This window comes from Corythoichthys intestinalis, chromosome 17 (genome assembly GCF_030265065.1).
Source record: "Corythoichthys intestinalis isolate RoL2023-P3 chromosome 17, ASM3026506v1, whole genome shotgun sequence".
NCBI lineage: Eukaryota > Metazoa > Chordata > Actinopteri > Syngnathiformes > Syngnathidae > Corythoichthys > Corythoichthys intestinalis.
The window spans coordinates 11,074,885-11,089,603 of record NC_080411.1 but is presented as its reverse complement, the minus strand read 5'-3'; the positions used below and the strand labels follow the sequence as shown (position 1 = coordinate 11,089,603).

Sequence of the window (14,719 nt, the reverse complement as noted above, 5' to 3'; positions counted from 1 at the left end):
CAACAGCATGTTGGGGCCGCCCTGCCCCAAAAGTCAAACACCGCCTATGACGGCAAAAGGTGATTTCTTAGAAATAATAGTTTTCTTTTCCCCCGTTTACAAAATTTCATTTGTTATTTAAAAAAAAAAAAAAAAAATTTTTTTTTTTTTTTTTTTTTTTTTTACTGTGAGGGAGCTTTTCACCAACTGAGCGAAAGATGGCCTTGTCACAATCTCTGCTTCAGCTGTGCTTAGAAGCAATGGTGTTATATAATAATGCCATCTGCTCATCCCGTCCAAAAGTAAACAGCAGAGCCACGCTGGATGCCACTGTACGGCCTCATCGGTGCCCTAGTTGCTTGTCAATATTTTCCATTCCATTTCCTCAATGCGCTTGACACATTTTGGCATGTTAGTGGGGGTTAATTCTATCGCAGTATTAAAGCGTGAGTACACATTATCGGACTATGCTTGGTATTTTGTTCATTTTCTTTTAGGAAAAGCGCTGCCATTGTCCTAACTTATGTTAGGTGATATTTTTTTTTATATAAAGAAATAAAAATTAAAAGAAATTGTGTGTGAAGTGTGTTTTTCAACAAACCCATTACATTAACTTCATGGTCACATATTGCCATCTAGCGGCGAGATTTCGAATTTAAAAAACAGCACGAAGAGTCCAAATAAATGTCTCAACTGTACCATTATTTAATTATTTACGCATTATGTCGTCCAAGGGCGTAGGTTTGCACAGGGACATAACACTACCAACTTTTCAGGATGCTCCAGTCGTCCCAACCAACTTTTAAGCAGCCTTATTTCCATTGTATAATGACATCAGTTAAATACGTCATTTAAATTGTCTTCCCATATGTTGTATGGATAGAACTGACCCTATAAGGGTTGTTCCGATCATGTTTTTTTGCTCCCGATCCGATCCCGATCGTTTTAGTTTGAGTATCCCGATATTTCCCGATCCGATTGCTTTTCTTTGCTCCCGATTCAATTCCAATCATTCCTGATAATTTTCCCCATCATATACATTTTGGCAATGCATTTAGAAAAAAATGAATAAAACTCGGACAAATATATACATTCAACATACAGTACATAAGTACTGTATTTGTTTATTATGACAATAAATCCTCAAGATAGCATTTACATTATTAACATTCTTTCTGTGAGAGGGATCCACGGATAGAAACAATTGTGACTTTGTATATTGTGACTAAATATTGCCATCTAGTGTATTTGTTCCGCTTTCAGTAAATGATACTGCAGCCATTCAACCCAAATGCATGATGGGAAGTGGAACCATGACTGTGCGTAGTGCTACCAATTGATATATCTTCTCTGTGTTGGGAAATAATATAAGGTGATAAGAAAAGGATCAATTCTTACCTTGCTTCCCCACATTGCCTCCCATGATATTGCTAAGCGTAGGGTGAGGGATTGTAAGGCTTTAGCCTACAAAACAAAGTTTCCAAAGGCTGCCAAATTCACTCTACTCATATTACGCTGCCTTTTATCTCTCTATATAGGTAAAACGGCGCCATTACAGATTGAGCGCGACAATGCGTGAGTGGGTCGTGCAACGCATGTATTAATTGCGTTTAAATATTTTAACGTGATACATTTTCAAAAATATTTATTACCGCCATTATTGGGATAAATTTGATAACCCTACCTTAAGCATAAACTAAAGTCTCCGGATGAGTGTAACATATTATGTCTGTAACGTTAAATACAATTAGAAAACGATTTAATTAAAAAATATATATTAAAAAAAAAGGCATGGCCGATATTTTTTTGCCGATTCTGATACTTTGAAAATGACGTGATCGGACCCGATCGATCGGCATTCGATTGGGACATCTCGAGACCCTACCATTATAAAGTGAATTACATTCATTAGGTTCAGACTCACCCTGACCCCTCTTCACTTGCTGAATGTGCCAGTCCAATTTGTTCCCTCAAACGCACATTTAATTGGCTGATGACTTGTCACCCCATGCACACACACGTGACAGAAAAGCTGCATGCTGCCTCCTCCGCCCCCTTCGAAAACGAGGAATATTAGAAGTTCTTTTCTGCCAGCAGCAGCCACTGTAAGGAATGTAAAAAGACGTCAATGTTGTGGAGGTGGTGAACACACCACTCATTTTGCTACTGAAAGTCCGACCTGCATCAGAGTTAGCATAACATTAATCTTTATGAATTTCTCGAACTCGAGTAGGAAGCTTTTCAAAACAAAGGTTTGAATCCAACGGTGTATCACCTGAATCAATATATAGGCACTGCAAAAACACACCTCCCTTGTTTTCAGTGTGAATCTACTAGAAATAAGTGAAATGATCTGCCAGTGGCTCAAGTAAATTTGACTCAGATTTCTTGAAATAAGAAAAATGGCTAGCTGAAAATAATCTTAACACACTTATTTTAGCAAAAAAGTCAGAAATGTTCTTAATTCACGAATGATTATTGTTTAAAACATTATTTGAAAATCTTTTTTTTCTTGATTTAGGTGGCAAATTACCAACTGTTAGACGTATGGGCTTAATAAGAACAAATGGTAACGTTTACTTTAAGTAAATGGCATAATCTGACCCATTAATCCGTTAACTAGTCTTGAACACTCAAAACAAGATGGAGAAAATTATTCGACTAGATTTAAGAACAACTTTCAGACTGCAAATTTATAAGTCAGTACAGATTTATTTCGCATTGATCGCTTTGATGTCGTCGTATATAATATGACAATTTAATATGAATATAAAATATATTATTTTACTATTATATTTTATGTTTATAATCTATATAAGAGTCTTAAAAGTACACTGGGCCCTTTGAGGGTAACCTTGCATGCAGGGGTGGAACAAAAAGGAGTACTGGGGGTGCGACCGATTTGCGGGCGTAAAGTGGGCGTGGTTGGGCGGGGGGAAGGTCATTCAGAAAAATAAGATAATGTGTGGAGCTGTAATATAGGGTTCTAGTTTTAAAGCAACGCTATGTAAATTTTCAACCTCTATTAAATATTTTCATAACATTTGTGATAATATGTCAACTGACAACTAGTTGAATGACACCTCTTTTATATCTTGAGGGAGTCTGTATCGCTTTCACCGGCACTAATTAACTTTGAGGAGGGTGGCAGGAAAAAAACTTCAAATATGCTGACTGCTTTACGGCATAATTCACTTCCCCCTTTCCCCATTCATTTCAAGACTTATTCTGCAAAGATAGGAGAGCAAGAAAGACAAAAAGTTTTGTTTGAGGAGGAAAAAAACAGGGAAGTTACCAGGATATACAGAATAAACATCGGCCCGGCTTTCACTCGCTGGCGTGGTGCCCCCCCCCCCCCCTCCGAGTTCTCCCACTTGAAAAGATTAGACAGGCCTGTAATTGTCAACATGGGTAAACCTCAACCATGAGAGACAGAATGTGGAAAAAAAAAACAGAAAATCACATTGTTTGATTTTTAAAGCATTTATTTCCAAATGAGAGTGGAAAATAAGTATTTGGTCACCTAGAATTTATTTCCAAATTAGAGTGGAAAATAAGTACTTGGTCACCTACAAACAAACAAGATTTCTGGCTGTCAAAGAGGTCTAACTTCTTCGAACGAGGTCTAACGAGGCTCCACTCGTTACCTGTACTAATGGCACCTGTTTTAACCAATTATCGGTATAAAAGACACCTGTCCACAACCTCTGTCAGTCACACACCTAACTCCACTATGGCCAAGACCTTAGAGCTGTCGAAGGACACCAGAGACATAATTGTAGACCTGCACCAGGCTGGGAAGACTGAATCTGCAATAGGTAAAACGCTTGGTGTAAAGAAATCAACTGTGGGAGCAATTATTAGAAAATGGAAGACATACAAGACCACTGATAATCTCCCTCGAGCTGGGGCTCCAAGCAAGATCTCACCCCGTGACGTCAAAATGATAACAAGAACGGGGAGCATAAAAACCCAGAACCATACGGGGAGACCTCGTGAATGACCTACAGAGAGCTGGGACCACAGTAACAAAGGCTACCATCAGTAACACAATGTGCTGCCAGGGACTCAAATCCTGCACTGCCAGACGTGTCCCCCTGCTGAAGAAAGTACACGTCCAGGCCCGTCTGTGGTTCGCTAGATAGCATTTGGATGATCTAGAAGAGGACTGGGAGAATGTGTTATGGTCAGATGAAACCAAAATAGAACTTTTTGGTAAAAACACAGGTTCTCGTGTTTGGAGGAGAAAGAATACATATTGCATCCGAAGAACACCATACCCACTGTGAAGCATAGGGGTGGAAACATCATGCTTTGGGGCTGTTTTTCTGCAAAGAGACCAGGACGACTGATCTGTGTAAAGGAAAGAATGAATGGGGCCATGTATCGAGAGATTTTGAGTGAAAATCTCCTTCCATCAGCAAGGGCATTGAAGATGAGATGTGGCTGGGTCTTTCAGCATGACAATGATCCCAAACACACAGCCAGGGTAGCAAAGGAGTGGCTTCGTAAGAAGCATTTCAAGGTCCTGGAGTGGCCTAGCCAGCCTCCAGATCTCAACCCCATAGAAAATCTGTGGAGGGAGTTGAAAGTCCGTGTTGCCCAACAACAGCCCCAAAACATCACTGCTCTAGAGGAGATCTGCATGGAGGAATGGGCCAAAATACCAGCAACAGTGTGTGAAAAGCTTGTGAAGAGTTACAAAAAACGTTTGGCCTTCGTTATTGCCAACAAAGGGTACATAACAAAGTATTGAGATTAACTTTTGGTATTGACCAAATACTTATTTTCTACCATGATTAGCAAATAAATTCTTTAAAAATCAAACAATGTAATTCCCCCCCGTCCACATTCTGTGTCTCTCATGGTTGAGGTTTACCCATGTTGACAATTACAGGCCTTTCTAATATTTTCAAGTGGGAGAACTTGCACAATTAGTGGTTGACTAAATACCTATTTGCCCCACTGTATATACATCGATAGCTAAATAAACAAACAAATACATAAATGAAACACGCATGAAGTATAATCAACTAACAAACTATCAGACGTAAGTAAAGTAGCCAAAAAATTTACTGTAGCAAGAGTAGCGTTACTTCGAAATAATATTACAAATATAAGAGTAAAAGTAGTCATCCAAAAATATACTCAAGTACAAGTAAAAAAGTATTCTTTGAAAAGAATACTTAAGTATGGAGTAACATTGTGAGTAATTGCTTACAATGTTCAATTTTTTTAATTTGTTAAATTATGGTATTTTTTTTTTCTCAGAACAACTTCATCTATATCAACTATTATTATTATACTGTGTTCAAGCCTATTACCTCAACATATTAGGCCAAAAGGATGACCAAAAAAAAAATCAGCAAATTCAGATCGGAAAAATAATATGAGACATCACCTGTCCAAAGAGCATGAGTGCCCTCTTTTGGAGAAAAAACATTGTGAACTCTGATTGGTATAATGGAATATAATGGTTATTGTTTCGATGTATCATTGGTGAAAATGAGACCGCCACTGTCGGCATCTCTGTGAATAATAAAGTCAATATGTACAATTAAGACGAAAAAAGGATGACTAGTGTAACCCAAAATAGTGGAGTAAGAGTATGGTTTCTTCACAAATCTACTCAAGTAAAGGTAAAAAGTATTGCGTGGTAGAACTACTCTAAGAAGTACATTTTTCTTAAAAAAGTTACTCAAGTAAATGTAACTGGATAAATGTAATGCGTTACTACCCACCTATGCAAACTATACTGACTTTTTAAAATACTTTTTGCATCACTAATAGACTAGGGGTGTGACAATATATCGAAATGGTGATATATCGTGATACTTTGTATCCCAAAAGGTTATCGAAATGCTCCTGCCAAGAATCGAGATATCGTTTCAAAAAGGTGTCACTGTTAAAACAAAAACAAAAAAACAAAAACAAACAAACAAAAAAGGAACCAAAAAGTTGCTAAAATCTTCCACCATAATACTGTCTCAGTTATTGTAACCATAAGGCTGCATTGATGGTGCTCGACGCCCAATCATTTAGACTGGGGACGTTTGTTCATTCGAAACCAGAGCATTTACAGTTATTCTGTGCGATTTTCAGGTCACTTCACTTGCTGTTCATTTTGGGGCATTTACAGGTCATTTCCTGTTGAGTTTGAGTCACTGCCTATTGATTCGGGTGATTCCCAGGTCACTTCCTGTTCTGTAACTCAAAATAAACAGGAAGTGACCCATAAAATACCCCAAAATCAACAGGAAGTAACTGAAAATCAATAGGTTAATGACCTTAAATGGCCCAAAATTACCGCATTGCCTGGCATTGGCTGTCACTGACGGCCATAGACGTTCAATCCGTTTGAAGTGGGAGGGATGGCAGCGAATGAACGAATGTTCATTCGCTGCCACCCTCCCAGTTCAAATGGATTGGACGTCTACAAGGGATAAACTTATTCCAATTCAAACCAGAAGCTTGTTTCTCTGTTCATTAGTTGTTTCTCTGTTCATTAGTTGTTTGTAGAATATCCTGGAATGATTTCCTGACCAATGTATCGATAATCGTTGTATCGCCATATCGTCAGATCATCGTTATCGTGAGCTTTGTATCGCAAATAGTATCGTTTCGTGAGGTATCAAGAGGTTCCCACTCCTATAATAGACATCCAATCCATTTAAAGTGCATGGAATGCATCCCTCTCAATGCAAATCGATTGGACGTCTGTCGCCGTCAATGGCAACCAATGAGTTAACTGTAAACCCTGGTTCGTTGTAATTGGCCAAGTGTTTAATCCCCACCCCCGACCTGCCCATTCTCGTGGGCAGACAATCGCAAACTTCTCGCCATATATTCAAATATAACATAAAATGTTAGCGTAAATGTTAATAATTAATTTTAGGTTTTTAATATGGATATTACGCGAGACACAAATTGGAATATTCCAGCTCCACTCCTCTTTACGTTTTAATAGGCCGGTTGGCTGCTTCCATGGGGGAAAAGCAAGAACACGTCTGATTGGTCGACGCTCCCAGCAATCACACCTATCCGATAGCTGATTGGCCAAGCCGCTTCAAAGTCAAGTGTCACAGCGTTTCGAGAGGAGGGGGAGCCCAGTGTTTGACAAAAGCTATCTTATCTCAGGCGAAACCTCATTAGACTGTCAACATAATCGTTTTGTGGCAGCGAAGTGATATCTTGGACGCAAACTCTAAAACTAATAACAGATTTACCCACGACGGCGCGACAGAAGAAGCCCGGGGGTCCAAAAAGTGGGACTTAATTGTTCGAGGCTAGCTAGCTAGCTCTGCCTCGCCTCCTCTTTTTAAAGCGGCGATTAGCGGCTACAGTCGGGCTATATGGCTACGAATTACGAGCCGATCTACGGACTGTCAGAAGATGAGGTAAGCCCCGCTCGTTGTGCCGCTAGTCGGCGAGACAACCGCGCAGATGCTGTCGATGCTAACCTTAGCCGCGGCGGTCAAGCTACACAGCCCTCACCCACATACCTTTACCTTAGTAATGATCAGCCAGCTGTCTTGTTACCCCGACAACATTCCCCGCTCATCTTACGCGTTTACTAGTGCAACGCAATTTATTTTATTCAGAGCAAATCTACCGTTTAAATCCTTCAGGGCACTCTTCCACTCGCCAACACAGGAGACCTTGTTGTTTACATGGGGTAGCTTCACCCCCATTTTGGTAAACAAACTGCTTGTACTCATATAATAAATGTATAACCCCAATTGTAGCTGCCCTCAGACCAATCAACAGGTTTTCCGACATGTAATATTACAACACTGTGAGAACCAAGAATGAGCATATCAGTACAAAATCAGAACAAAAAAAAAGCACACAATTTGGACAAGAAAATCGGTCCGTTCCGCTTGGCATGTGAGACAAGCGATGATTCAAGATTTAAGATCTGATTAATGTCTATTTTGTAAATATGGCTAGTGTGTCTTGAAAATTATTTCATAAACGTCTTGAGAACTACTGAACTTTGTTCGCAGTTCTATGACATTACCTCGATGACAGTTACGTCATTTAAAAGCTGTTTGCCTATAGATTATTATATGTGGTGCTCTTGAGTGTGCAGGACTTTATGATAAAGGACAAAACACATCAAATCATGAGATAAAACAACAGTCATAATGTGGTTCACAACCACCATACGAACTACTGACCAATGCATAACAATGGTAAGGCAATTTGATTAGTAGTGTTTTATCTAGTAGTAATGCCTTTCTTTTTCCTCGAATACTAAAAATATGTTTTATTTTTGTTTAGAATATGACTTTTTTTGTCTCAAAATTTGTACCTCTTGCGTGCAATCTGTTTAATTTACTGTAAGTCAGCTGCCTCCGCTTCCTTCTTTCCTGATTCCGATTGCTTGTTTTGTCAAAGGACTAAACAGAACTGAAAACTGAATTGGCACTTTGCCGTTATTTTTAAAAAATATTTTTCTTTGGGGATGGGGGACATAATTTTGTTTACGCACCCGTAGCTACTTTATTATCAAGTCTATAATCTCAGTTTTTGTGACAACCATAGGCGGAGTTTGACTTTTGGGGCAGGAGGGGCACAACATATTGATGACCCCGAAACACAGTTTCAGCAATAAAATTAACTTACAAGAATATTTATAATAATAAGTTGACAATGAGCGTTTTTTGTTTCACATCATTCTTGAGGGGAATTCTAAATCACGCTGCTTAGGCAATACTTTTCGCCAAGATCGTCATCCATTGAATATGGTACGCCCGCCGGTGTCGTGCCAATGTAGTTACCCCAGTCAAAAATTGTTGTCAAAAGTTGCTTCAATCAAAATATATATTTCCAATCAAAAAAAGTCCATTCAATTAAAAAAAATGTGTTGCAAAAATAAATTTGAAACTCAAAAAAATGCATTTGGAAGCTATTTTTCTTTTTTGTTTTTGGGGGGGGGGGGGGTTTATTTTGTTTTTTTTATTGAAGCAACTTTTTTGATTGAAGTAATGTTGATATGTGTTTTGACCAAATCTTGGCTAGGACGTTTTTGTCTTTACTATTCAATCAAAAAATAAGTTGCTTAAAAAAATATATATTTTCAATAAGAAAAATCACTTGCATCAAAAAAAAGGAAAAATTCAATCATAGAAAATGTTTTTGAATGTGAGAAAATATTTGAGATTGAAAAATTTGCATTTGAACACTTAATTTTTCATTGAAAAAGTTTGATTGAAGCAATCCTTATTGTGTTTGGGCCATATTATGGGTAGGACATTTGTTTCTAAATCATTCAAAAAAGTTGTTTCAATCAAAAAAAATATTTTCAATCAAAGAAAAAATCATTTGAAAAATAAAATTTCCCTCCCCTAATTTTTTTTTTTTAATTATATGCAAAGCAAATGACCATCTAAGGTGCTAGTCACATGAGCTGTTCGAAAAAATAATTTTGCCCCATTTTAAAAATATATTTTTTGTTCATTTCATTCATTTTTGTTGCAGTTTTATGGCTTTGGAACTTTAAATATATAGGAAAGTCAATTTCATGCAATGACACTTTTCTGCCACCAGGGGCTTATGTTGACAACATCGTATTTGCTTCTCTTTATGACAATACCAGTGACGGCAGCTGAGTTGTTGACTCACTCTTATTTTGAAAAGTGTGCATACATCATCAGTAAAATGTGATTTAGGGCATATGTATGCTGTTTTTCACCCAAATATATCAGCGGGAACTACGTAGTTTCGGACCACTTACCGTATTTTCTAGGGGTGTGCCATCTTAGCCACCCCACAATTCGATTCAATTACGATTCAGGGTGCTATGATTTGATTATTGAACGATGATCACGGTATTGACGATTATCGATGCATTGTATATTACTAATTAATAAAGTAGCAAATTTATAAACAAAGTTGTGTCCATTATTTATTTAAAATATCATAATGATTCAACAGGAACAATGGAAACCTGCCCATTCAACAGAAAAGCTGCCCTAAACTTTTTTTTTTTTTCACAAGAAGGTGCAAAAACATTAGCTGTTTCAAAGGAAGTATTTATTTATTTCAACCATACAATACAATTTACACTGGTGGAAAGAATTCCCACATTTTCTGGAAACAAACAAAGTGTCTTTAGAAATAGGACTTCTTTTAAATTTCAGAAATTTCTGTACTATTTCGCATTTTTGTAGTGTTACCGCTGTACTTAATCCTGGTTTTAAACATTCTGCATCTGGAGTAACTTATGTACACCACCAAACAACACACAACTTGACATGGAAATACATGTTAGAGAAATCGCTAATTAGCATAGCGGTCGGCGCCAACTAGTAACATCTCAAAAAGAAGAACAATAAAGGCTAAACAGTACAAGAGGGTTCATGTACTCACCTCTGATAGACGAACACGGGACTTAGCAAAACACTAGGGACTTTTTCCAATTAACACGACTTGAACCTACTGCTGGACAACTGAAAGACAAGGAGCAACGAACTATCTCTCTTCCCCTCTCGCTCTAAAAATAACTTGCACACAGAAGCGCGACCGCCGGGTTCCTGCCTGTCTCATACACAAATTTATTTTCCAGTCTTTTGAAAAGAAGTAAATCTATCGCTCAGTAACGGGCAGCCCATCAACTCATTTGCTCCCAAAAACGTATAAATACGTGCTATTTTTAATTCTTTCAGTGTTCCAAAAATGAATTTATGTCTTTTATGTTTTTTTCCACAAGAGACATCTCTAGGTTCTGATGCAAGTTCGCTCCATAGCATAGTTTTACTTGATTTTGACTGATTTTGCAAGGCCCACAGAAAATTCTGTTCTATTGCTATATAAACATGGAACCCACCAAAAGAAAGATTACTCTCTTCTTTCAGCAGGAAAAAAAGTAAGTTAATATCTTTTACCATTCTTTAGAAATCAGCATTAGAAAATAGCTTAGTGTGAGCAATTTTCCCATTTCTGACGAAAAAAAAGAGAAATTGAGCTTTTGTGAAAGCATACATTTCAAACATAACTTTAACAAAGCTATTTTTTGCTTTAGTTACATCCCAAACATCTGAATAATGTTTTCCTTTTACAAAATGAAATAAACAACACGACAAATAGAGCGTTTCATAGCAAAGTAACAATTTATTTACACATAACTAACTGAAAGATGACGCTGTTGTGGCCGCGACAGCTGGTTAAACTTTTCCTTCATCGTTGCTTGTCTCAAGAAGATGAATTTTTTTGAGTCTCTGCGGGCTCTGCTCCCGAGCAGCACGGATTCAACGGCGTCTAGTGGTCCCGGTCGTTCTGCTCGGTCGTCCAACGACTGGCATCCTGGGCGTCCTACCGGTTGTTCTGCTCGGTCGTCCGCCGCCTGGCATCCATTTGGTCGTTTTCCGCTGGCGCCACGGCTTTGCGGCTTGGCCGTCGTTGCCATTGAATAGGGTTGCGGGTCTTACCAAATGCGCTACTGCCCTCCAGTGGCCAGTTTTATTGCTTTAAAATGGATTTTCAGCTTTGTGCTTTGGAGCTAAATTGAATCACGACCCAGAGAAGTCTTTTGTGGAAAAAACAAAACAAAAAAAGTAAAAGACGTAGAAATACGAAAATAGAACGTATAAATAAAATATAAATAAATATAAAATAGAGCGGATTTATACGTTTTTGGTAGCAAAAGAGTTCATGAGGCAGGGTTCGTACAAGTTGAAATCCTTGAAAATGCTTGGATTTTACTGTCTTGTTTTCAAGGTTTGAAAACACATGAATCAGGGCTCAAGATGAACGGTGATCTCACGATATGGCGATGCAGTAATTATCGATACATTGGTCAGGAGATCATTCTAGGATAAAGTGCCCTCCATAATTATTGGCACCCCTGAAAAAGATGTGTTTTTTAGCTTCTAATATATATATTTTTTATTCAAATAATATGGGACCTTAATGGAAAAAAAGAGAAAAATCCAACCGTCAATACAAGTGCATTCATTCAGTGGGGAAAAAATCCCACATAAAGAAAAAAATATTTGACATCAAATAACGTGTGTCATAATTATTATCACCCCTGGTGTTAATAATTTGTACAACCCCCTTTTGCCAACAAAACAAGGTCTGGGGACTGAGATGGTCATGGGAGGAGCTTGATTTTGTGTCTGGTGAACCATTTCATTGATTTGGCCATATGTTTAGGGTCATTGTCTTGCTGAAAGACCCAGTGACGACCCATCTTCAGCTTTCGGGCAGAGGGCAACAGATTTTGATTTAAAAAAATGTCCTGGTATTTCAAAGCATTCATGATGCCATGCACCCTAACAAGGTTCCCAGGACCTTTGGAAGCGAAACAGCCCCACAGCATCACTGACCGTGTGTATTTTTGTGTGAAAAATACACACGGTAAAATACACACTTCAAGTATTGAAGGTTGGATTTTTCTCTTTTTTTTCCATTAAGGTCCCATATTATTTGAATAAAAAAATATTAGAAGCTAAATCTTTTTCAGGGGTGCCAATAATTATGGAGGTCACTGTATTTTACAAAATGGCTAATCAACAGAAAAACAAGCTATTTTCTTCCTTCTGCTGTGAATTGAGTTTATAGCTAGTAGACGTGCAATCCGTTTGAACTGGATTGCACGTCTTCGTTCATTCCCTGCCATCCCTCCCAGTTCAAACGGATTAGACATCTATGGTCATCAGTGGCAGCCAATGCCAGGCAATGAGTTAATTTCAAGGCATTTTACGTCATTTCCTGTTGATTTTCGGTCACTTTCTTTTCCTGTCGGGGCATTTACGGGTCACTTCCTGTTGATTTTGGGGCATCTACGGGTCACTTCCTGTTGGAAGTGAATAGGAATTGACTTAAAATAAATAGGAAGTAAATATTGTGGTTTCAGTGCCATTAGTGGCGCTAGACGTCCAAACCACTCAAAATGAATTGGATGTCTAGCGCCATCAATGGCAGTCAGTGAGCTATGGTAGACATGGATGATTTTGGAAGATTTTGCTATTTTTAAACAGGGACACCCTTTTAAAATGACATATCGATTCTTGGTTTGAAGCATATCGATAACCTTTTGGGCTACAAAGTATCGCAATGTATCACAATTTTGATACTTTGTCACACCCCCTAGTCACAATGACAATGAACACTCTATTGCTTATGAATGCACTTATTTAATATCCAACCGTACTTTGAAAACATTTTAAAGATCTAGTGGGATTCCCAGTTCTTTCAAGTTGTATTTTACAAGCTCAGCATTGACCTTTTTCTGTCAATCATTATGAGAAAGTAGCAGGTTGTAGAGACGTGCCATTCATTCCGAAGCGTAGTGAACTCTAGCCAGGGTTTGGCTCGTCTTCAGTCATTTGCTGCACCAAAAAACCACAAGTTGACAAATTGTCACTTGACGCCGGAGGCTGTTAAATCATTCCCTCTGGGTTCAGTAACGTGACACCGGCCTCAAGTAAAAGCTGAATCAATTGTTGTAGGGCTGAGTCTATCGATTATTTAGGTAATCGATTAATCTATCGATTAGTGAGTTCGAATAATTGAGTAATCGGATTACACTATTTAATGCCTTGCAGAATACGTTTTAGGAGAACAAGGGATAAACAAAGGTAAAGTGTTTATGCTTGCAATAACATTTATTTTGACTTGCCAAGATTGCACTTTGAAAAGAGCATTAAATGCAAATACAAAATAAAATACCTGAACGTTTCTTCAAATGATGTAGAATTGGATGTTCATTTCCCTAGAGCAATAAGACAAGAGCAATAAATACATAATAGACATAATACACAATAACAAGAGCAATAAATACATAATACAAACATATACATACATAAAAATAAAATACCTGAGGTTGGCCTCAAATGGGATTAAAAAAAAACAAACTAAATGTCGATCTAAGTACATCAAAAGAACAACTGGCTAACTTGCTTAGCAAAAGTCCGCTAGCTTAAATGCTATAAAATGCTAACGTTTTAATTAAAGATTTCCCGATCGATCGGATCTGATCTGATCACGTCATTTTCAAAGTATTAGAATCGGCAAAAATGGTTGGCAAGATAATGTGGGGAAGAAAGGTAGTAGTTGATTATTTTCTTAACACCCTAGGTTCTTTCCCAGCGCAGAGAAGATATATGAATTGGTGCCCCTACGCACAGTTATGGTTGCACTTCCCAACATGCATTTGGGCACAACAGTTAAATGGGTGCAGTATCATTTACTGAAAGCTCAACAAATACACTAGATGGCGATATTTAGTCACAATATACAAAGTCACATTTATCCTTTAAGAATTACAAGTCTTTCTATCCGTGGATCCCTTTCACAGAAAGAATGTTAATAATGTAAATGCCATCTTGAGGATTTATTGTCATAATAAACAAATACAGTACTTATATACTGTATGTTGAATGTATATATTCGTCCGAGTTTATTCATTTTTTTCTTAGTGCATTGCCAAAATGTATATGATCGGGAAAAATTATCGGGAATGATTGGAATTGAATCGGGAGCAATCGGATCGGGAAATATCGGGATCGGCAGATACTCAAACTAAAATGATTGGGATCGGATCGGGAGCAAAAAAACATGATCGGAACAACCCTAGTTTTAATGTATATTTTTACACAAAGCTCCTAACAAATTGTTCAAACAAATTGTTCAAACACATATTCCCACAAAAAAACTGCTAAATATACTTTTAACTAAATGATGAATACATAAACAAACATTAGCTCAAACAAAAACTTATGTTGGTTTTAAC

The 14,719-nt window shown here is 37.8% G+C and overlaps 1 protein-coding gene across 3 annotated transcripts in view; it reads left to right on the top strand.

Moving 5' to 3' along the window:
• Positions 1-7,056: 7,056 nt before the first annotated feature.
• The window catches only part of nedd4l (NEDD4 like E3 ubiquitin protein ligase), a 109,309-nt gene continuing 101,646 nt past the window's right edge, over positions 7,057-14,719 (top strand). For all 3 annotated transcript variants that reach the window (XM_057818849.1, XM_057818847.1, XM_057818848.1), the window contains exon 1: positions 7,057-7,376. In XM_057818849.1, the coding sequence (XP_057674832.1) occupies positions 7,332-7,376 (45 nt within the window). In that variant the 5' untranslated portion in view covers positions 7,057-7,331. The remainder of the gene's footprint in view (positions 7,377-14,719) is intronic.